The 23,597-nt window shown below is 37.5% G+C and overlaps 1 protein-coding gene across 4 annotated transcripts in view; it reads right to left on the bottom strand.

Moving 5' to 3' along the window:
- Window positions 1–538: 538 nt before the first annotated feature.
- The window catches only part of BZW2 (basic leucine zipper and W2 domains 2), a gene marked incomplete at its 3' end in the record, with an annotated part of 59,387 nt that continues 36,328 nt past the window's right edge, over window positions 539–23,597 (bottom strand). For 2 of the 4 annotated variants that reach the window (XM_080818499.1, XM_080818500.1), the window contains 8 exons: window positions 22,257–22,322; window positions 18,340–18,475; window positions 14,909–15,018; window positions 11,833–12,003; window positions 9,798–9,944; window positions 8,967–9,105; window positions 2,060–2,182; window positions 539–1,012 (listed from right to left, as the gene is read on the bottom strand). In XM_080818499.1, coding sequence (XP_080674625.1) covers window positions 984–1,012; window positions 2,060–2,182; window positions 8,967–9,105; window positions 9,798–9,944; window positions 11,833–12,003; window positions 14,909–15,018; window positions 18,340–18,475; window positions 22,257–22,322 — 921 coding nt within the window. Of the gene's footprint in view, window positions 1,013–2,003; window positions 2,183–8,966; window positions 9,106–9,797; window positions 9,945–11,832; window positions 12,004–14,908; window positions 15,019–18,339; window positions 18,476–22,256; window positions 22,323–23,597 lie in introns of those variants that run through there. The other 2 variants (XM_080818501.1, XM_080818498.1) reach the window with 2 other exon arrangements.

Below are 23,597 nucleotides of genomic sequence, written 5' to 3'. Positions count from 1 at the left end.
AAAATGTTTGTCTTGGAGATAACCATTGCCCTGACAGCAACAGGTGCAGGCCTTAAGTTTTTCAGGAGTTAAGAAAGAGCTGTGTAATAAAACTATGAACTTTCATGAACAGGAAGATGCTTCACTGTTACTACTGAGGACAAGATAATTTAAAGACTAAACTCACCTAGTTAGAAATATAAACAAAGATCTATTTACATATGTACATCAATTAGCTCTCCTCCCAACAGGGAAGGAAGCGCGGAGGAAAACATGAGAGGTGCGGAACTATACATTTACATACCTAATAATTATTAATACTATCAACTCATGGTGTTAGTGCTAATGTGCATGAATTTTGTGTCGATTTCTATTTCAGTATGAAGACAAGTGAAATGCGCTACTCACGATGGTAGAAGAAACAGGGCTGTTCCTATAGACGACAAGAAATGTAACCATTCACAATGTCGGGTGGAGAAAAAAAGGGTAACAATGAGAGGTCATCTGCTTAAGATGTCAGGTGCACTGAAGAAAGAAAAGCTCTGAGAATTTAAGCCCAGATTTTTAAAAAGCCATTTATTTTAAAAAACTGGTTTGTCAAATCACATACACAAGCAGATACACAACTACCAAAGTGGCCCTGTTGTAGACACCAGTGGGGCGTTCACCACACAGTACCTGAAAAATACAGCTAAAAAAGAGTAGGAGTCTGTTGAGTATTTAATTTCAGATACCTACTTGACTCCTTGTTGAATGGCTTTAAGTTAGCATATAGTGAGTGAGAGGTAGAGTCCCAAGAATAATAGCTGATGCCTCAGGGCTCCATTTAAAAACAAAACAAAAACGAAAACCATTCCCCCCTCTGCACAAGGGAAGCCTATCCTATTTTTTTTTTTTTTCCTCTTCTTCTTTGTGAAAACAGAAGCCAAGTTTCTTCTCAAATGGTTCAGCATTCCCAGTAAAAGTGTTGTGTGGTAGCCTAGGTATTGTGCTTCGTGTGCCATTTAATTTTCTTCACCTTCCGATTCGGATTCTAGGGAGAGAAGAGAAAGTCAGGGATTTTATTCAGAGATTCCTTTAAAATTTTTTAAAAAAGATTTATTTATTTTGAGAGAGAGAGAGAGAGAGAGAGAGGAGAGTGAGAGTGTACCAGTGGGTTGGCAGGGGGGAAAATCATCAAGCAGACTCCCCAGTGAGCGTGAAGCCTGATGCACGGGTTTGGTCTCACAACCCATGAGATCATGACCTGAGCCAAAACCACCAGTCAAGAGGCTTAAAGGACTGAGCCACGCAGGCCTCCATCCTTTTTAAAAATTTTTATTAAGTAAATTCTATGCCCAGCATGGGACTCCAACTCACGACCCTGAGCTGCATGCTCTGCTGACTGAGCCAGCCAGGTGCCCCCAGAGGTTCCTTTAAACAAAGTCATGAAAGAGTTTCTGATATGCTACCCCACCCCAACTCCCCAAAGACATTTTTGTGCCGTAGGCATACATTTACTAGAGAAGACAGTCATATGCGAGGACAGTAGGAAACTTCGGCTCCTTTTCGCTTTTCAATGAACTTTGCCTTTCTAAAAATGCAGCTTGCTCATAAATATTATTAGAGACTATAATTACTCTTACTCTCCTGGGTGACCTAAAATAAACTTCTCATGCTCAGTGGGATTCACTCTCATTCATTATTCTTCCACCTAGTGCTCCAATTTTAAATCCCCGTAACTGGTTAAAGTGCTGTAAAAATCTATATAATCCCATAAAATGTAATTAAGCCAAAAATTCTCTTTTCCTTTCACAATGGCTGATGATTTATTCCTTTGTTCCCCATTAGAGTGGATAATTTAACAGGCTGGCTTTCTTTCTTTTTTTTTTTTTGTTTTTTATAAACCATACAGAACGTTTCATTGCTTTGATTTCAGAAAGGAAGGCTAAGTTTGCAGGCAAAATGTTTGATATGGAAAACACCCTAAGCACTTGAGTTTTAGGAAAGCAAAAGAAGTCTGTGGAAGAGGTGGATACCTTAAATTAGAGTGAGAAAGTACTTGCTAAATGGCCACCAAAGTTGTTAAATGGAATCATACCTTCCTCTGCGTTCTGTAGCCACTCAACGAATTTCTTCATCTGGTCAAGAAAAACACTCTTGCCTTTGGCAACGTGTGCCTCTTTGTACCATTTCAATATTGCTTCTTCACTCAGTACATCAGCTGCAATTTCAAGTCAAAGATTTCAACGTTACTATGTAAATATCATGTTTTAAAGCAACTTTAGGTCTTCGAAGTTAACAGAAAGCAATCATTTTAAATATTAAAAGCCCTGCTATGAAAGAAATCCATATCTGAAATTTATCAAGAAGACAGGAACCAAGCTCACTGCCATTTAGCATGGTGCTGAGTTTCAGGAGTTTGCTTAGCAAACACCTTAGTGACGATGATGACGATATACATCTCATCAGGCCCGATACATTGCAAGCTTATCTGTGAGTCACTACTGGGACCTGGAAATCTTTCCCAGCACTAATGTGCTGGTAGGAAGTGGGTTATTCTGTAATTTTGCAAATGAATCAGCAATTCCAGCAATTTAGAACACTCTGTGTTCTGCCAACTTCAAACACATCTTGATTAAGCAGCAACCTCAAATGACTGGTCTTTTAAGGGGATTTACTCTCTTAGGAGGAAAAAAAAAGGCAAATAAAAACACCTAAGTAGAATGTAATAATGCTATCAACAATTAAATGTGAAGATGAGCTATCTGGGTGTACCACAGGACCAATACACACATTACTCAAAATTCTACATTTATTCTATCACTATGTCATGAATTTCCTATAACATAATGTCCTAAACCACAAGAGTAATATTTTCCTTGTACTCCATTAAGAGAAAAACAGATATTAGGTAGACTTCTTACAGGTTTCTAACAAAAAGCATTATCTATTAACTACTCATTACCTTAAATTCTAAATTCCACAGATGTGTCATGAAGCCCTCAAGGTACCATTAATTTAGACTACTTAATGTTAAGAATAGGAGGGGGAACAGGAAAATAATTGCCTACACATTTGCCAATGTTCCAATGGATATTCTTTTGGGATTTCAGAGTGAGAAATGAGATGGGAAGCAGATAAAAAGAATTTATTATTATACCCAATGCCTTCCCAATCCATTATAAATGCTGAAAAATCACACTAATGCTGTTTTTGCAGTTAAAATATAATTTTAACTTAAAAAATGAGAAAAATAATTTGATACTGTTTTCATTGAAATCATCATCACTGTTTTCATAACCAAAACCTGAAGTATTTTTTAAAAGTTAATAACTGGCTTAGATTCAGTGGAAGAGACTGAATTGACTAAAAATGCCCATGATTGGTTTTAGAAAATATCATGTTTGTTTCCTTTATTTTAATCATTAAATACACTACATTTTGCAAAGGAAGAAGGAAGTCTGGATTTGCTCATTCCTAAGAACTGGCTGCAAAAATTATAATCAGGAGTCCTACAGAATTACTCCTAGTGTCTAGTCTTTAGCTTCCATTTCCAGCTCCCACTCTCCACTCAGAGCGATGAAAGAACTTTCCTGCCACTTGCCATCAAAGCTCAGTATTTGTAGAGATGAGGAGCACACACTTCACAGCTGAGGAAGTGACTTGCTCTTGTGTAAGACTGCTCTGCACAGACTTTTCAAGAACACTTACTGGCTCAGACATGGATTTTAAAGAAGTCCTTTTTATATAATTTGTCTTTGTAACATTTTTAGATACTTGTGATTCATTTTTTATAAGATGCTATTTATTCATTTATTTGAGAGAGAGGGCAACAGGGGGGAACACAAGAGGGAGAGGGAGAAGCAGACTCTCCCGTTGAGCAGGGAGCCTGATGTGGGGCTCGACCCTAGGACCCTGGGATCATGACCTGAGCCGAAGGCAGTCACTTAACCAAGTGAGCCACCCAGGCACCCCAACCAAGATGCTTGTGATTTAAAGCACTTAATTTCCAAATTGTTTTGGTCATGCTCTCTATCAGTAAGACAATTTTAAGCATGTACAACCAACATATGTTTTTCCATTTATAAATTATATGCAAGTACTATAGAGCTATTATAATTTAATGGAATTTAAAATGTCACAAACACGTAGAGAAATACTATTTTACCTCCTCACTTTAATGAACTGTGCACGATACAATGCTCACGGTGGAAAGCTGAATTAGACTGCAGGTGAAGGTGCCTCTTTGCCTCGGGTCTTCCTTCTGAAGACTGAGAGCTCATTCATGTGTTTTATTGCCCCACAGAGGCCGAAAGAGGCCATGCAACTACTACATCACTGGTCAGCCACAGACACCAAATCATTAGGTAAAACTAATCAGATGCCCCGTCCACAGAAAATGAGACAAACCGCAAAGGTGAGTTCTCAGAAGAGCCTACTTTAGTAATGAATAGTTGCCACAAGACCAAATTTCTACAACCAGGAAATAAGCCATAAGGAAGCAAACTACACAGGACAACTTCAGAGGCAAAGCCAAACATTGAGTTGAAGAAGAAACTCAACTTCTGTTTAGTGAAAAGTGTAATCTAAAGAGGAAAGAACTTTCTGAGGGATAGAGAACTTTTTCTCCCCCACTAAGGAAAATTGGGGAGACGAGTTCATCAACATTGAACAACGGTGTTTGATGGGACCTCCCAGAAATGCCTTGCTAGGAATATAGAACATCAGTAAAAATACAATAAGAAAAATACACTACAAGTGCATGTAGAATTCCCTCAGATTACAAAATATTTTTCTCCATTCTATCTAGCCAAATACTGTAGGTCCTTCCTCCAACATCCCATCGCTTTTCATCACCCTCTGTGTGAGTCATATTTTAGAAATGAAATGGTGACTATAATTCTCGGTTTTCTTCTGTACTCTGAAATTTAGGAGGTCAGGAACTATTTTATTCATCATCTCATTTCCAGCATTTAATGGGAGGCCTGCCATCTACTATGCATTTGATAAAGTCTGATGGACAATTTCATCAATTTGATGAGAAAAACTACCTATTTCTCAATTTGTAGAGTTAAAACTTAAATGTTGGGTTTTCATGAGAATCAAAGAGAAAATATCCTAGTGGTTTAAGTGATTTAAGAATGGCAAAGCAGGAGGGAACATTATTTAGATATTTAAGTTAAAATCCACATCACTTGCAGGGCACCTGGGGGGGTCAGCTGGTTAAGGGTTCCACTCTTGGTTTTGGCTCAGATCATGATCTTAGGGTATGGGATCGAGCCCTGCATCAGGCTCCCTGCTCAGCATGGAGTCAGCCCAAGATTCCCTCTCCATCTTCCTCCCCCAACTCATGCTCTTGTATGTGTGTGCACCCTCTCTCTAAAATAAATATGTAAATAAAATCTTTAAAAAATATATTTAAGAAAAGCCCAAAACCGTGTCACTTAGAACTTAGGAGACTCGTTATTTTAGGGATATCACATAGAGACACAAGTCAAAAATAATTTACCTTAAGAATGCTGAGAACACATGGTGAAAGGGCCACTCAAGTTTTTTTAGGACGAGAAAAGAAAGTTTCTTTTAGAAAAATATGCATGAAGGATAGAACTCAACCTAAGAGCTATCTGCAAACAATACAATCTATGACAGAGGTACCAAGAGTACTCGAGAAGAGACTCTTCTATTTTTCCGATCTACATGCTGAGACTGGTATATAGCTTTAGGAAGAAAGGAAGAGAAATTATTTTAAGAAGTGACTAATGTGATGTCTGAAAATCAGCGATGGACTTACTATTTTTCTTATTGCATAGTAATATAAAAATCTAGATTTTAATATAGACTTGACTCAATGACCAATCTCCACTTTTTTCCTTCATTCTTGAAAAGCACTATTACTTGCAGTTTATTCACATTTATTCCCTTACTATTCACATGTTTAAAATAAAATCTTTCAAAAATGGCATTCATTTAAAATAAGTAGGTTTGTCAAGGAGACACGGGGCGTAATAGCCCTGTTTCTGTTATCCTCAAGTTCTAGAAATACAGGGAAGGTGTGTGTGTACATAACAGAGAGAGATTAAATGAAAAAAGACACATTATTTCTATTACATTTTTTAAAAACCTGCTTTGAAGCAGAATGTTCCTTACAATAAATAAAAGGAATCCACATCATTCACTACAGAAACAAACTAGGTATTATTTGATATTTGTTGAATGTGTATGTGTACATGGAATTAATGGTAAGTATAATCTTGGAATAGGTTACTACAGTGCACAGGATTTGTCATTTCTGGCATTCAATAACCCTTTAGCCCACTGTCCTGACCAAGAATCTTGGCATCATCTGGAAATCTGTTAAAATGCAAATTTAAGGGCCCAACCCTGGAGCTTTGGAACTAGAATCCCCAGGGAATCTGTGTTTTAACAAGGTGATTCATACACGCAGTAGCACTGGGAAGAGAGTGTGTTAATACATACAAACTGTTCATCAAGCCTTTCTCGGCAGATAAAATACAGCATAAGAACATCCAAACCCGGGGCACCTGGGTGGCTCAGTCAGTTAAGTGTCTGCCTTTGGCTCAGGTCATGATCCCAGGGTCCTGTGATTGAGCCCCAGGTTGGGCTCCCTGCAGGGAGCCTGCTTCTCCCTCTCCCTGCTGCTTCCCCTGCTTATACTCTCTCTCTCTTTCAAATAAAGAAATAAAATCTTGAAAAAAAAAAAAAAAAGACCATCTAAGTCCTTGTGGGGGGGAAAAAAGCACATTCCTGATACACAGGTGTTTGTCATGTAGAATTAGGTCAAAGAAAAAATGCTATCCAAAAAAAGTAAGAAGGTAAACATAGTAACTCTTTTAACAGTAGGATGGAAAATCATTCCTTGGGGATTCCATCTTTCCGAGAGAAAAAAAAAGGTAATTATTTCATTCAGAAAAACACACTATATGTATAATTTTGTGGGAAATTATGAAATTACCTAAAAAACAGCATTTAGTTTTCACTTCTCAGTGATGTATTTTCACTTTCCATTTTACAGTTTCCTAATTTCATTTACAACAATAACTAAGCCAGGATAAAATTGATGCTGACACCTTCCTGTGTTCCCTCGCGTCTGCTCATACTTTCTACAGACTGTACCGACTATTATTTAAAAACTGACGACCTAGTTAATCAATGGCCTAAGGAAGAGCTAATGCTGCTGCTTTTTACTCTTGGTACCCACATCCGGTTATCTTATAATTTCAGGTCACTATTTTTTAGCATTTGGGGCTGAAGAATAGGAAATAACTCAAAGCAACCGGTTTTGTTGTCAGTAGTTGTTGTAAGGAGCACAATGGCGAAGGATGTTGACATTAATGGTTAAACTGGGAAACGGAAAAAGGATTTTAATAGACGCCATTACTGACAAAAAGTTGTGTGTGTATGTGTGTGTGAATTAAGTAAGTCCAATAATAAAATGAGGTGCTCCTGCAGATAAGGCTTGAATAAGTATGCCTAAGTTACAAAAAGATTTGGTAAGAGACACTGTTTAGTTGGGTTAGCTATTAAGTGACAAGAAAGTACATTGTGTGCTTAGGCTACTAGTTTATAAACAGTTTGCTTTTCTGTAGAGGAAAACACTGGCCACTCACAAAGCAAACGTGAAACCTGTCTCACAGGTCTCTCTACCAGTTTACAATGGAGTCAGCTATGGCTGGTGTTGACAGAATGGCCACCGACTGGGCAGACACGGCTTCTCCTTCTTGGCTGCTGGGTACCACAGGTGGGTTGGCAATATTACCTGCAGGGTTGGTTCTGATGGGTCACCTTGGGTGTCCTTTAAGCCCTAGTTTTAGGACATTGGTATCTCATGACCATGTCTAAGAGGACTTCATTTGATCTGGCCAGAGGAAAACACCAATTACTGAACTTCAAATAGGACTTGGCAGTCAGCATGTTCTCCTGATATAAAAGTTGTGCCAAGAACCTTAATGCTGAGAAGTGAAGTATCACCCAAACACCTGTGGGCAAGACCTACGCATCTAAAGAAACTGGATGGCCAATGAAAACTCTGTGAGATGCTCAAACATGTTAATAGCTATTTAAAATTAGCTATTAATCAATAATGTGACATTTTTTACACTCCACATGACCAAATTATCATTCAAAATTGACAAATTTAAGAACACATAAAAAAGAAAATATTGGTTGATGTTAATTTATACTTTTAAAAAAAAATTAAATTGCCATTTAAGATTGTAGTACCTTCCAACAAGCATTTTATAATGGTCAAAATGTATCATTTCTTCAGTTCTCCTTTCCCCCCCATAACACTACATGAACTCAGACCAAAGAATAGTTCAGGATCATTTTTATATACTACAGGTGTTGAGACAGATCAGTTAAAAAGCATTCATTTATTAAAGGCTGTGCCAGTCGTCATGACAACCTAATCCTTACAAACACAATGAAAAGACAGTGAAGTGAAAAATCTAAAAATAGTCACTTCCTTAAAAAACAGGAGAATGGTTGGGCCAAATAATTAAAATACAAAGTAAAAAGCTAATTATTTCAGTAATTTTAGTCAGCTACTATAGCACCTGGGAAGGTCTGAACATACTACAGGCAACCTTTGGTAGCATTGTTATTAGACCTAATCCTTACAATTCAAAAGCAGACCTAATTACTTTGTGTTATTACAGTCTTTTTCACCATTCCTCCCCACCAAAAATAATAACCGGGTTATCACCAGTCCTCTGGCAATGTGCCCAGGGGCCTAACCATGCATATATGGCATTAGCACTTTCTTCACAGAAGATGGCTGCCTCACTGAAACTTGCAAAAATTAGCATGAACCCCAATGTCCCCCTCTGCCTCACCCCCTGCGCTGGGCTTTGAGGAGCTTCAGTAAAACATGGAAACACACACACACACACACACACACGAAAACAGAAACAAAAAACCAAACCAAAACAAAACAAAAAAAAAAACCCATGGAAAGGCAGTGGTAGAACAACATGGATAGATACCTTTATAAAAGAGAACCACGATCTTCTGAAAAGCTTTCATGAAATGGATGTTGTCGTAACAATATTCTTGAACCTTCTGGAGGAGTATGAGCTCTGACTGGCCTTGGGAGCTGAACACAGCCAGCAGCGGAGCATATTGCTGGAACGGAAGTGGGGAGTAAAACCAACCGTTAATTTTCATGGGAGGTACAGGGCCAACAATACTTGAATCACAGCAGAAATCTGGAGATTTGCTTAGAAAGCATTCACTTTAAGGGATATTTCATTATAACATTATGTCCAATCAAAATTTACTTTTTATTTATTTTTTTTCCAAAGATTTTATTTACTTGACAGACAGATCACAAGCAGGCAGAGAGGCAGGCAGAGAGAGGAGGGGGGAAGCAGGCTCCCCGCTGAGGAGAGAACACCATGTGATGCGGGGCTTGATCCCAGGACCCTGAGATCATGACCTGAGCTGAAGGCAGAGGCTTAACCCACTGAGCCACCCAGGTGCCCCCAAAATTTACTTTTTAATCCTAGCATCTTGGGGCACCTGGGTGGCTCAGTGGGTTAAAGCTCAACTGACTGAGCCACCCAGGCGCCCCCAACATTGTGTTTAGTAAGAACTTACCTTCAATATATTTCATAGACCCGTACACCTGTGATATTTTAGGTAGTGGCCAAATTTGGAAGAAATAAACAAACAAAGCAATAACAAAAAAACAAAAAACCCAGGAAATCTATCTCTGGCCTAAACCTGGGTGAACTGCAGTTGAACCCATGTGTCATGCGTACAGTTACCAGCTGCAGTTGGCCTGCAGCCAAGACTGGTCCCTGCTGACCCTGTACCTTCAGGTGCTTCAGGGCCTGCTCTGCAACCAGTTCTTCCTTCTTGTTCCACTCAACGGCATTCATTATACAGGTCCACAGAAGTCCAATCACCGCTGTCTCGGGAAGGTCATTCCTCTTCATTTCTTCTTTAACATAGAGCACCACCTGCATTTCATGGAGAAAGGGATCAGAGAGCAAGAGGCAGATGGGAGCTTCCCTCTCACTGTGCCTGGTTAGTAAAAGGCTTTTGGGGGGATAAACATTCAGCTCGGTCCCTCCTTTCCTAGTACCTAGTCTCAGATTACAAGAGGGAGGAAAAACAATGATTTGTTCGCAAAGCACAGTTATTTTTAGTCCAAAAAGTAATAGGTTCCTGTCTGGCTGGGAGCTGCTGGAGAATAGGAAATAAGAAGGAATCTTTGTTTCTTACGTGCAGGAACCCTTCTGGGTCCAGCAGAGCTGATTACTTGAGCTGGTTTGATTCTCTGGGGTTTAAACAAGGCAACGGAGCTGTGAATCTTTACCTCCAACTCCCAGCTTTAAACCCCTTGATGAATAATGGCTTGGGTTTGTGCAAGTTCACCACAATATATTCCTTAATATATTGATTCCTTAATATAGAATGATTACTTTTGAGGACCCTCATGCCCTATGTGAATAAACTGTCAAGTGCAAAGGTTAAATTTTTTTATAGGATTCGTATCAATGCAGCAACTCTGGACAGGTTTATTTCCCCCCTTACAACCATGTTTAAATATGCAAATTTATCCTAAAATATGATGACATGGGATAAAAGGTCTGCCCAGCTTAATGTATTTTATATCAAACTGGTTTAGAAAAAATTTTTTTCCCTTTTGAAATACAATCACAAAGACAGGTTAGGTCCCCAAAAGTGATTAAACACCATAATCCATGTCAAGTTGTACTACTACTCTGTGACTAGCGCAACTCTTCCCCTCTCCCCGACTTAAGTGAAAAGACACTGTTTTCTTCCCCCTAGCCTGGGCTGCAGAGGTGTCAGGAATGGGGTAAGTGGCCTTCGAGAAGAGAAGGAACTGGGAAGCTCCAGTGCCTGAGTAGGCTAAAGAAAGCTGCAAAGACGGGCAACATGTTTGCATCCAGAAGCATCACAACATTTTTTGATTGTGCCTTTTTTTTTCCCCTCCATGGACAATCCTCTTTAAGTTCTTGCTTGGAGAAACGTTACTCAATATATTGCTGACCTTACTGCCATGAGATTTAGAAATATTTTTTGTCCCAACACCTCCATCTGCTGGATAGCATTGGTCTGGGATTCTCCAGTCAAACCACATAAGGGGCTGTGTGGGGCTTAGAGCATGCAGAGTACTAACGGTTGGGGACTTGGAAGCAAACAGCAAAAGGAAAGGACTTGATTTAATTTTGGATTATCATGTTAAACTTCAAATAGGAAGTTTTCTGCAGACAGGACTTCTTAAAAAAATTACAAAGATACAGTCACAGCTCTATGAACTACTGTTATTAAAAAATGTAGTATTTACATTTACAGGGAAACTCAGCTACTTTGAGTGTGATCCAACAAGTCACTGGCCCAACTCATCTTTTTCCATGACATGAATTCAAAAACCATCAAAAATTTTTTCTCTTAAAATTAAAAAAGAAAAAGTCTATATATTCATACCTGGTAATCCATGAAATACCCATGTTGCTTTCAAACACTACCCATATACTTAACCATATTATATTACCTGCGGTCAAACGGAAAAACCACCATATCATGGCGTATACTGATAGTGGATGGCAACTCTATCTGGCAGATGAGCTAGTTTGCTCATCACAGTAGCCTGATACAATAAATCACGTGTGTGGAAATGATCACTAATTTCTGGAACAAGCCAGAGGATTCTGAACCAAAACTTTGGCACTGAGCTAGTTTAAATGGTAAACACAAGTAGAGGAAGTTCACAGAAGTAGACAATGGGAGGTCTCCGTAAGGAAGGTCAAGCTTGTGGGACACAATGCCATTCCTCTCATGGCATGGGTTCTGCGGTGAGGGAAGCTGACGGTTCCCCACCTCCTTGATTGGACATTCCTGAGAAAGACGTTCCTGCAGCTCCTTCTGCAGCTCCTTCCTGGTGCCCAGGGACTGCTGGACGCGGAGGAAGTCAGAAAGCTCCTTCAGGCCTGCGTCGGTGAAGTATTTAGCAAAATGATCCACACTCTGCCTATTAACCGGAAAGAGCTCCTGAAAGACAAAAGGAAAAAGACTGCTAAACAAAAAAACATTCAAATTCCAGCAAGCCTAAAGGACAACATTTTCATATTAAAATAGCACTAAGAATATCTCATATTTGGAATGCCAGAACAGAGAGAATGATTGCCGAAAGAATAAATCTTGGGTATATTTCTTGAGCATTCGCTAAGCACCTTCTAAAATTAGGCAGTTTTACAGAGGAAGCAAGGAAAAAAAAAAAAAAGCTAAGCAACTTACATAAACTAGCTTCACCCATTTTGAACCATATTTACTTTTCTTTCACTTTAATCAGAGTGTAGCATGTATGAATACATAAGTAAACCTGCTAAATTAAGTGCAAATAACATGGTAACTTACCAGTTAATAGACAAAAGTCAGTTTTAATAATGGGGAGATGACTTGAGATAACATCAGAAAAACAACATTGACTATTATCTCAAGATAATATTCACATTCTGAGAAAATGCTATTATTCTAATACTAGCTTGGAGCTAAAGAGAGTTTTTGTCTTATTTGTTAATCATGGTGGCTCTAAATTAAGTCACAGAAAGATCTAATCTAAACCCACCCTACCAAACTCTTTGGTTCATTACATAATTCTGCTGGAAATTTTTAAAGAGAGCAATTCACCATGGCTGCTTGCATATTTTTACCTCATTTCCATTTTACCTTACACAGCTTGGCAGAGTCTCAGTAACACTTAGTCATGTTCTAATCCTGTGTGACTTCAACACCCAACTAAGATTAAGACAGTTTTCAAAGCTCTCACATTTTTCAGACTGCTGCAGTCTAAAAAAATAGATCCAAACTTTTATGGAGGTTAGATTTGCACACACGCATGGTCAGTGGCTCCAGTAAAAATCTCAGTAGAAAAATCTGTAATAGGTTTGCCACCACATACAGGGACAGAACTAAAGCCTTCTATGACATGACTCAAGGTTCAATTCTCTGTATCATCATCCCAAAACTTCCCTTGTTGAGTTGTAAGTTTCAAAATGTCAGAAGAGTTGGTGGGAGCAGCTATTAAACACAGGTTCATGTTTAGCAAACATTTCATATCAGACTGAAATTCTGCTATTTGTTCTCCCATTCAAAAGGTCTTCCAAATTCGGGATGCAGGGAACTAATCTGAGTTTCTTCCATGAATCAAAATGTGGTGGGCATTCTCCTCATAATTATGTAAAGTAAAAATTTTTATAGAGTATCAATTAAGTCTCAATAAGGCTAAGTAGCTTGAACAAAATTATGCAGCCAGATATATTTAAGGACGTAAATGAGTATACTCATGGCCAATAATTATTCCATTATTTCACACCGGCATTCAATATTCAATTTAGGAAGAATGGTACTGCAAAGTTTGATCTAAAGTTATGTTCAGAGAAATACCCCATCAAACATATTACTGGTGGTTTATTTATGAAATATATCCCAAATCCTTATAAATGACACATAATACATTGAAGATTATTATTCAGATTAAACTGAAGTCAAGTCAGTCTAAATCCTATCATGACATTTACCGCTTGGAACACGGTTTGTGTTTGTTAGAAAAACCCTATCCAGATACAAACATCCATCAGATTAAGGTCTCCCTGCTTCTGCTCTTGTTTCTGAGTCTATTCCCAAAACAAAGCCAAAGGGATCCCGTTTAGACCTTAAACACATATGCACAATTCTGCTGAGAATTTCCCAAAAGCTTTTCTTTCATCTGACTCACCAAACACATCCCCCCCTTCATATGAGCTTCCACCCTGCTCAGCCCACCTAGTCACTTACGATTTCTCCTTCTGTACAAGAATCTACCCCAAGTCCATGAGAAAGTGGGTTCTTGACGGTAGAGAACTTTTCAGTCCTGTCCTCTCCTGCCTCCTCAGCTTCTAGGACCATGCCTGGCACAGCACAGACACTCAAATACAGGCTGACTAAAAATTATTATCAGTGGCAGAAAATAACTGGATTCTATACCTTTCTTCTTCTTTATCATATTCTAAAGACTTTAAAGACCCCCAAATGGCTATTTTAAGGTAAACTTCAAGAGACAAAGGAATTTTAAGTGACTGAAAGTAAAAGCATTTACAGTTAAAATTATTCTTGGGTTTTCTGAGGATAAGAGTCCATGTTTAGAATTAGACTGACAGATACCCTTGCACACTGCAATACCTCAGAAGTAAAAAACAGAGGACAGACCAGGTGAAGAGAAGATAGCAAGGGTGCCTTTCAATTTTAGACTTTGTTCTAGATTGTGAAAGCAATGTCACTTGGAGAAATCTCTGTCATCTGCATAGCTGTTGAAAGAAACTGTAGAGAGCAGGTAGAAATTCAAGAACAAAATATTACTCTTGCTTTTTTTTGGAAAAACGTAAAGATAGAGAAATAAAAATATAATCAAACAATCATGATCATGGGAGCTTCAAATCAACCACAATAAACTTATTTCCTTTCCTAAAAACCTAGGTATTTCCAAGGTATCTTGGCATAAACAGGGAATCCTGTTTAAACTCTTATTCTGTTAACAAAGTAACAACTACGTGAGATCAGCATCATCCATCTCTAACCTAACATAAATGTTTAATTAGGTGGGACTGATGGGACTTATTATTACAACTTTAAATCTGTATAGTTACTAGTTATAAAATAAAGTGTTAATTCTGCTAAATGTTGACTCAATCCTGACAAACTACCCAATCTGAAAGTCTCAGTAGTCCCTATGACTCTTTAATTTTATCATTCCACTTATTTACAAACATTAAGATGGAATTCGTTTTGATCTGCCAAATATACAGAAATAAACGGAACCATGTTCCAAATGAAAACAGACCCAAGCATTTCAGTCACGCATCATCAAAGCCACAACTGAAGCATCAAGCGTACAATCCCTTGTCTAGACGACACTTACAAGCAGCCTCTTGTCTAAGTTGGCTTTTCTCAAAGAAGAGGTAACAGAGTTGGCATCTTTTTCTGCCATCCATGCTTTAAAAAGCTTGACAGCAAATGAGGCTGCAATGCCTGTTTAAAAAAAAGAAAAAGAAAAAAGTGAGTTTCATTCCTTTCATCAGTACCCACTGGGTTTCCTGAAATGAGTAAAGTGCTCAAAGACTTGATTTGGTAGAGGTAAAACAGAGAGCTCTCTACGTACAGTTCTAGTCTCTTCTTTAGGCACAGTTCTATTTTCATTACTCAAAAGAGAGCATTTTCATAAGAAGGAAAAAGAGTTAAAATATTTTTCAAAGTGGGTCTCTCTAATGCTAGCCTGGTATAATTAACTGTAAATTTATTTATTTAGTTTTACCTTGGTTTAAAACAGATTAGAAGCCCAGTATTTTCTAGTGACTTTGCCTCTACTTCACCATGTGGCTCACCAATATTTCATGTGTTTAACAATGATCCTGGGTACAACAAACAAATCTTGAGACATAAAAATGAAATGGCAACACATGAACTAATTTGCTGATAAATGATACCAGTTAAAAACCATTAATAGTGACAGATATAAATAAAGCTATACAAGAAAGTACATCATTTAACTTACAATTTTACTTTTGTAAAAAGCATTTGAAAATGCTCATGAGTTAAGCTATAAAAATATTGATGCTGTTTCAAATTGAACTTTTTTCTCGATATTTTTAAAGAGATGATTAAAAGAGCTATGTTAATCAGAAAACCACTGAACTACATATCCATACCGACATTAGCATTTATTTCCAAATATAATTATCATTAGTAGACATTTCTCCTGTGAACACTTCAACTTTCCAAGGTAATGTTACATTTACTTAATGAACGTTCAAATGTAGTTGAAATATTAAACTGATTTTTCTCAAGTGAAGGCTTCACTATTTTTGATCTAAGAAGCTCTACTCCCCTTTCCTCCTTCCTAAGAGAATTTCAATTTTGGTTAGGCCAGGTGACTTCTAGCCTAAGTCCTGGTATGACCTCCTTCTGCAATGATTCGTTTAGAGACCTCAGCAGAAGCCTATCTGCCCAGAGCATCTCCCTGGCAACTGCTACCAGGCCAAAACTGGTCATGTGGCTTATGGCAGCCAATCAGCTGAAGGCAAGATAAATTCTCCTATGTTGAGAATTACTCTTCCACTCAATCTGAACAAGAAAGCTCATGTGCCATAACTATACCAGCAGACATCTTACAATTACTAGGGAAATCATTCTTGGAGTGAAGTTGATGCTATGAATGGTAGTGAGAAATTATGGGATAAAATATGCAAGACCCGGATGCCATTGTTGTTTCACCCTGTAGTCTATCCGACTTTTATATCTTTTTGTTACATAAGAAATAAATGTTCTTATATGCCAACAAATGTTCTTATATAGCAATTTTAAGTCTTGTCTTTGAGTTAGTTGCAAGTAAAGTGTCCAGTTGATATATCATTTATACAAACATCAACTTTGTCAAATTTTCTTTATTTGAGTAAGCAGAGGAATTGCCAAAAAAGAAAAAAAACAAAAAAACAGAAACCATGGCTAGGACAATAACACAGGTGCTACAACCTGGAGGATTTTATATTTGTTGACATGAATTTTTAACACTCCCGTTCACAAGACAGTGTAAAATTTAGTATATATTTATGTGTTTAAATCAAAATAAAAATTAAAATGTGGTATAATCTGTATTTCACTAGAAATAAAGCATTATAATATTTTAAACTAGGAATCCAAATCTTGGCTAAAGCTATCACTTTGCAGTAACAGTGTTTCTTGTTAGAAAATCTGGAAAATTTATCTGTACTCAAGATTTTCCTTGGTGGGATAATCTTATTCTCCTTAGCTATTTGTTGGGTGCAGAGTTGGGAAAAAAGGGTAATTTGTATTAATATGTTCCTATTTAGGAAGCAAAAGTTTAAGCCTCTAATTTCTAAGGATGGTGGAGTATAAGAAAAATTGTATGATACAAGCACTACATCATTTCCATAGCAAATGTATTTTCCTTCTCTCCCTTTCCTCAAATTTCAATATAAAAAATTTTAAATATACAGAAATATACAAAAAATTGAATAAATTGAATTTATTCACTCATATACCCACTATCTAAATTTTAATATTTTTATGTTTGCTTCATCACTGTCCATCTGTCTATCTATCTAATAATTTTTGATATATTACAAAGGAACTTGTAGATCTCATGTAGGATTTTAATACAACCAGAAAGACAAGTATTTTCTGTTTTAAAGGCTAGGATAATATAATATAATTAACATATACTGTTTACATTTCACGTTGATTTACCTAAGTGTGAAAATGGCTCACAACATCAATAAGATGTGCAATATCACCAATTCTCTTCAGGAAAACACTTCAAAATGTCATAATATTAGCAACATATTAGTAACAATCACAGAATCAGAATTATCACAAATCTAAGCTATGTTTTGCCAAAAACTATAGAAAATCTCTAAATAATATCACTTGACTCTCAATTTACTAATCTTTTTTCAGTCAAAAGAAAACCATAATCCATTTCACTGCAGGCATAAATGAGGCTGGGACTTCAACATTTGTAGGAGAAAAACTAAGTTCTAAGAAGAAACAGATGTTTTCACAAAAGCTCCTTTATTTTTAAGAAAAAAATAACTCTTTGTTTTGTGTTACATTATAACTCGAATATCATTATCCTCCTCCAAGAGCCCACTTTTGTTGTATTCTCTAACCAAATGATTGTATACATGCCTATCAAAATTCTTAATGCCTTAAAATTAAAGCAAGACTTTGATGCAACCATCTGGACTTTTTTCTAAAACTGAGATAATGAATATCTTAAAATGTGATCAAAATGAACATCTGAGCACAAGATTTTGAGAAGTAATGGTTTAAAAGAATGGTCCTAACCAGGGAAATAAACATTTAGGGCAGGGGAGGGGGGCATTTGGAAACAAGAAGGGGCCTTTTTCGTTATACTAAATAGAGGTGGGTGCTACATGTTGGCATTTTGTGTTCGAGGGCAAAAAGGTTAAATGTCCCACAAAGCACAATGAAGCATTTTCTCAGCAAAATATGCCAGTGACAACTAAATGGAGAGAAATGGCTTCGACTACATCAACTTCAGGGTATCTGACCTAGGCATTAAGCCGTACACCCCAAATTTCAGTTTATTATTGGTTTTTCTTTGTCTTTGTACAAAAGTGTGCATATTCTTTCTTCCAATTCCCCACAATAAACATGTACAATTCTTACTGTTTAAAGATAAACAGAAAATCTCTTACATGGAGGATGGGTGGGTAGCAGATCACAGGACGAAGAGGTACTGGTATTTTCCTAAGCATGTGTGGCTTTACTTTTCACATGGGCCAGGTAAGAAAACACCAGAGTGCTTACCTTCTTTGACTAGGCTGTCGGTGAACAGACTGGTAAGGATGGTGGCGGGAAGGGTGCCATTGCCCAGCAGGATCCCCGACAGCATTGCCAGCTTTGTCTGCTCTGTTTCGGAAAAGGCTTTAAGGAAGAGGAGAAGCTGTGGGTCAAACAAAAGAAACCATGTCTATAAAGCAAAGGACTAAAGTAGGAAAAGAACGAACAGAATATCCATGTATGGCTAGATGGTGAACAACCAGTTGGTCATATGCAGAGCAGAGTTATTGTTCATTAGAAACACATACATAGGTTCACTTAGAAACTGGATGCTAAGGAAAGTGACTTTCTCAGGCATGGTTCCTTTCTTCCAAGTTTACCTACACATAGCTATAGATAACATCCATGGGAACAAAAAGAGATATTTGGAGAACAGTGTGAATAGGTTACATAAAAAATTTACATTTGACTTTGTACAGGACTAAGGGTAAGTTTTACATAATGAGCATAACTTGTACTGAAATACATTACTGTCCTTCACATTTTTCATTTTTGGGGGTGCCTTTGTCCCCCCAACTACATCTATTCATTTTCTTTGTGCTCGTTATTGCACAATGAACAAAAAAACAGGAAAAAGTCCATAAGTTTTGACATCAGCATTCACTTGTCTGAATTCAGAGCATGTAATATTCTTTAAGACAAGAGTGTTGATGAGAAAGGTTTTCTAAGTTCCTGATGCTCTTATAAAAATAACAAGACTCAAACTTGCTATTTCTTGGATCATGCAGCTTTACCAGCCCTGGTGATGAGGTAATGGAGGATCTGACCCAAGTTCTTAATGGAGAAAAGACCTCTGATGTAAGTTGGAAAGAGCAATTTTGGAGGGGAAATCAAAAAAGTAGCGACCCCAGAAAGGCTAAAGGAAAACCAAAGCAAAGGGGATTATACCCCACTTTCCATTTTTAATTCTAAGAATATTCAGCAATGCCCTCCTCTTTCCTAAGGTTCCCCCACCTAATGGGTTAACTCGATTCCATGACTATCTTCTCTGTTTCATAGTCCTGGGGAATGTTACCAAGATCCCCAGGGCTCACTATCACTATTGGGTGGGGCCTTGCTGACTTTTTGATTACTTGGCACCAACCAAATGCCATTTACTCTGTGCAGCACATAGGGCAATATTAACTTACTATCCCAGACAATTAAAGAATTATTACATTAGGAGAAATTATCTGACTCTAAATATTTGTATTATGAGTAAGTGGCAGAACTGGAATTAAACTAGTCCATTTCACTCCTAGGTTATGCCTATTAAAGTCTCAATGAATTAAAGACAAAGTTGTAAGAAAACATCAAGGGAATGAGAGCATCAATGGGTGAAGCTCCAAGGAATACCAGGAACAAGGCAGAGTAAAAGGACTGACAAAATCATAGACCCTTCCCATTACTTTGACCTTTTCTTTCTTTTTTTTTTTTAAGATTTTTTATTTATTTATTTGACAGACAGAGATCACAAGTAGGCAGAGAGACAGGCAGAGAGAGAGGAGGGGAAGCAGGTTCCCCGCTGAGCAGAGAGCCCGATGCGGGGCTCGATCCCAGGACTCTGGGATCACGACCTGAGCCTAAGGCAGAGGCTTTAACCCACTGAGCCACCCAGGCGCCCCATACTTTGACCTTTTCCTCTGATTGTAAAGATGATTAAGATTCAAGTGAATAATGAGAAATGGCTTCCAAAATAAACTTTTAAAGACTACTTTTGAAGCACATCAATATATTGACATTCATTAAAAATACTCCATTATAACAAAATAGTGCAAAAGGTAGATTTTTTAAATTAATAGTCACATTGGTCAATTACATATATATTTTTGAAGATTTTATTTATTTATTTGACAGAGAGATAGCACAAGTAGGCAGAGCGGCAGACAGAGGGAGAGGGAGAAGCAGGGTCCCTGCTGAGCAGAGACCTTGATGTGGGACTCAATCCCAGGACCCTGGGATCATGACCTGAGCTGAAGGCAGAGGCTTTAACCCACTGAGCCACCCAGGTGCCACTGGTCAATTATGTTAATCAGTGTTAAAATCAGATGCTGTGTGTATTCCAGAACATTCCTTGAAAAATGGATATATTGTGAAAAATAAATAATTCTTCAAAGCATATTCATCACATGAATATAATAGCTAAGGACGTTTTCAAGGTACAAATGAGCTAAGTGAAATAAAAATATGAATGGTATTATTAGACAAAAGTGGTAAAGTGCTTATTTAAATGCTTTACATAATTTTCCCCTATTATTTCCTCTCCTTTATTTAATCAGTGCTTGTTATTTTGTAGGCACCTAGCAATGTAATGGATCACATTTTTTTTTCCCATTTAAAAAAGTTTTTTTTTTTTTTTTAAATATTTATTTATTTGACAGAGATCACAAGTAGGCAGAGAGGCAGGCAGAGAGAGAAGAGGAAGCAGGCTCCCCTCAGAGCAGAGAGCCGGATGTGGGGCTGGATCCCAGGACCCTGAGATCATGACCTGGGCTGAAGGCAGAGGCTTAACCCACTGAGCCACCCAGGCGCCCCTTAAAAAAGTTTTAATACACAATAGTAAGAATAAAATCGATCACTACAGAATAATAAAAATGTGATCTCCTCTCTAACCCTGCTTCTTTAGAATTAAGATTATTAGCTATTTAATGGGTGTCCTTCCAGATTTTTAAATGCACTTATATAGGTCTCCATATTATAAATAACTCTATATATATATGTATATATATAAACACGTATTGTTTTACCTGAATTATACATTCATAACAGCTAAAACTTGTCAAGGGTACCAGCTATTTTTCTGTTTACTTTCTCTGTGTTAATACCTACAAAAGCCTTGATCCTCATTTCACAGAAAAGTAAACTGAGGCACACAGAATTTAAGTAACATGCCTGAGGTTAAACAACCAAATGGCTGCTTTGCACCTTCTCCAACTTGTAGGGACATTCTCCCTAATCAATTCAAGTGGCTACCCTTCATTGTTTAAGGAATGATTTTACCGTCAAGATCTTCCCTGATGTATGGATCCACTTTTTTTTTTTTTTTTTAATGGTATGGATTTACCCTGAATAGCGGGAAGCAAGTAAGTAGCAAAGTAGATGATACGGTTCCTTGATTCCCTTGGTGTATAATTTAGGCAGATACCTAAAATTGGAAACAATAAAAAGCAACACACAAATCTGTAATAAGTTAATGGAGTGGGCTGCTATATGTAAACACCCAAGAGTTAGAAACTGGAAGAGGGCACATGTCGCAATTACTGAAAGGAGGGCTTTTTAAAATGAGGTGCGACTATTTTTTCCCCCTACTTGCTAGAGGTCACTTAACTACTCACCACCTTGTAGGTTATCTTGTTTATTCCAACAAAACTATGAGGTATGTCATCTTATGGCAGCTATTTTACAGATGAGAAACACCACTGGGATTGACACTCATATATTATCTCCCAAGAAATGGTTTTATCCCCTTTGCTAAACTGTGTTTTTGGAAATTAAAAAATGTTGCTGGGTATTAGCTGCTATCCATACATGCTTTCACTTGCTTTAACTGATTAAATCACCACACCTTGACTCTTTGCTTGATATAATCATTTTTCTTGCATATTTTGGTATCTCTAGTTTTTACTTGAAGCCCTGCAAAGTCTGGGATCAGACGCTATAAAACCATTCCTATGGAGCAAAGCATGCTGTCTTACATTAAACATGAATGAACAAAGTCTAGGCTAATCGTGTATATTTTCCTATAGCTATTAGCTAATGATCTGTCGCACTCATTCATCCAACATACATTTATTAAAAGCTTACTATGTTCATGGTACTTCAGCACTATCACCGTATATGCAAAATTTTTGTCCCCCTCCGTTTTATTACTTTAAACAGGTAAGACATCACATTTGAATTTTTACCTTTTTCATTTCATCCTCAAATGCTTTTTCCAAATACTTATATCTCCTGATGAGTTTATTGAAGACCTAAACGTAAAAGAGAACCGTTCAATATCATATAAACAATTCTAAAAGACAATAGGTGTAGAAGCTCACCACAACGACAATATGGACATCTAATAATAATAATAGAAAATTGTACTTAAATGTGTGCATTCTGTGATAAAGAATTGGAAGGATTTCAAAGGGGTTATTATGACCTGGGGACAGGGTGGGGGGATGATGACATCCATGTAGAATAAAAGAAATTCAGTCAGGAGTAAAACAGGTTAAGAAACCAAAAATAACTTTGATGGAAATATAATAATGTTAAAACTGTGAGATGCAGAGATTAAAAAAAGAAATGAAGGGAGTTGTAGATATCATCACGAAGACCACGGCTATGATGGAGACGAGAGCAGACTTCAGGGATATCCTACTCTTATGCCTACACAAGCAAGTTTTTTGGCAGACAAGCAAAAATTGGTATATCTTAATCGTAATAAAAGATTACTAGCCTTCAAAATCTAGTCAGATCATTCAAGCAAGGTTTGCCACTGTGCCGGTAGAATTCTGGGCTGTTTGTTTGTTTTTTTTTAAGTGGAATGATGTTTGCTATGGTCTGAATGTTTGTGTTCCTACTAAGTTCCTATGTTGAAGCCCTAACTTCCAATGCGACTGTATTTGCAAGTAGGGACTTTAAGAGGTGGTTAAATGAGGCCGTTAGGGAGACCCTAATCTGATAGGACTGATTGCCTTCTAAGAGCCAGAAGAGACTGTACTGGGAACCAAACTGGCTGACATCGTGATCTGCCTCCCCAGCCTTCCCAACCGGGAATAATAAAATTCTACCATTAAAGTCATCCAGTCTACAGTATTTTGTTATGGTAGCCTGAATAGAATAATACAATGTTCTTATTTAAATAAGAGATTTTATAAATGTTGATTATTTTTTATTATAACTGGAAATGATTTCTGAATCTAATTCCTTCCACTTATATGCACATAATAAGCTCTCATCTAAAACTTTTAGTATGCTTATCCCTTAATATGATCAAGATGGAGTCCAAGAGTAAAACCGACACTGTCGCCCCATGAGGAAAGAGTAATGACTCAGGCCGGCAACTAGAATGCAATAAGGAAAAAGAATAAATGGTATGAAAATCCAGCAAACTTGATTTCCAGTTTACACAGTCACTCGAATCCTGGGACTTGCAATCATAGTCTAGCTGAGAATAACAACGGACTGTAAGAGCCAGTGACAGAACACGAAGACATCGATCTTAAACTGACTAGTCACAATGCATGTATGTTCAGCCTTAC

This window comes from Martes martes (genome assembly GCF_963455335.1).
Source record: "Martes martes genome assembly, chromosome: 11".
Lineage (NCBI taxonomy): Eukaryota > Metazoa > Chordata > Mammalia > Carnivora > Mustelidae > Martes > Martes martes.
Note: the sequence above shows the minus strand (reverse complement) of the source record. Positions and strands in the feature narration are given on the sequence as shown.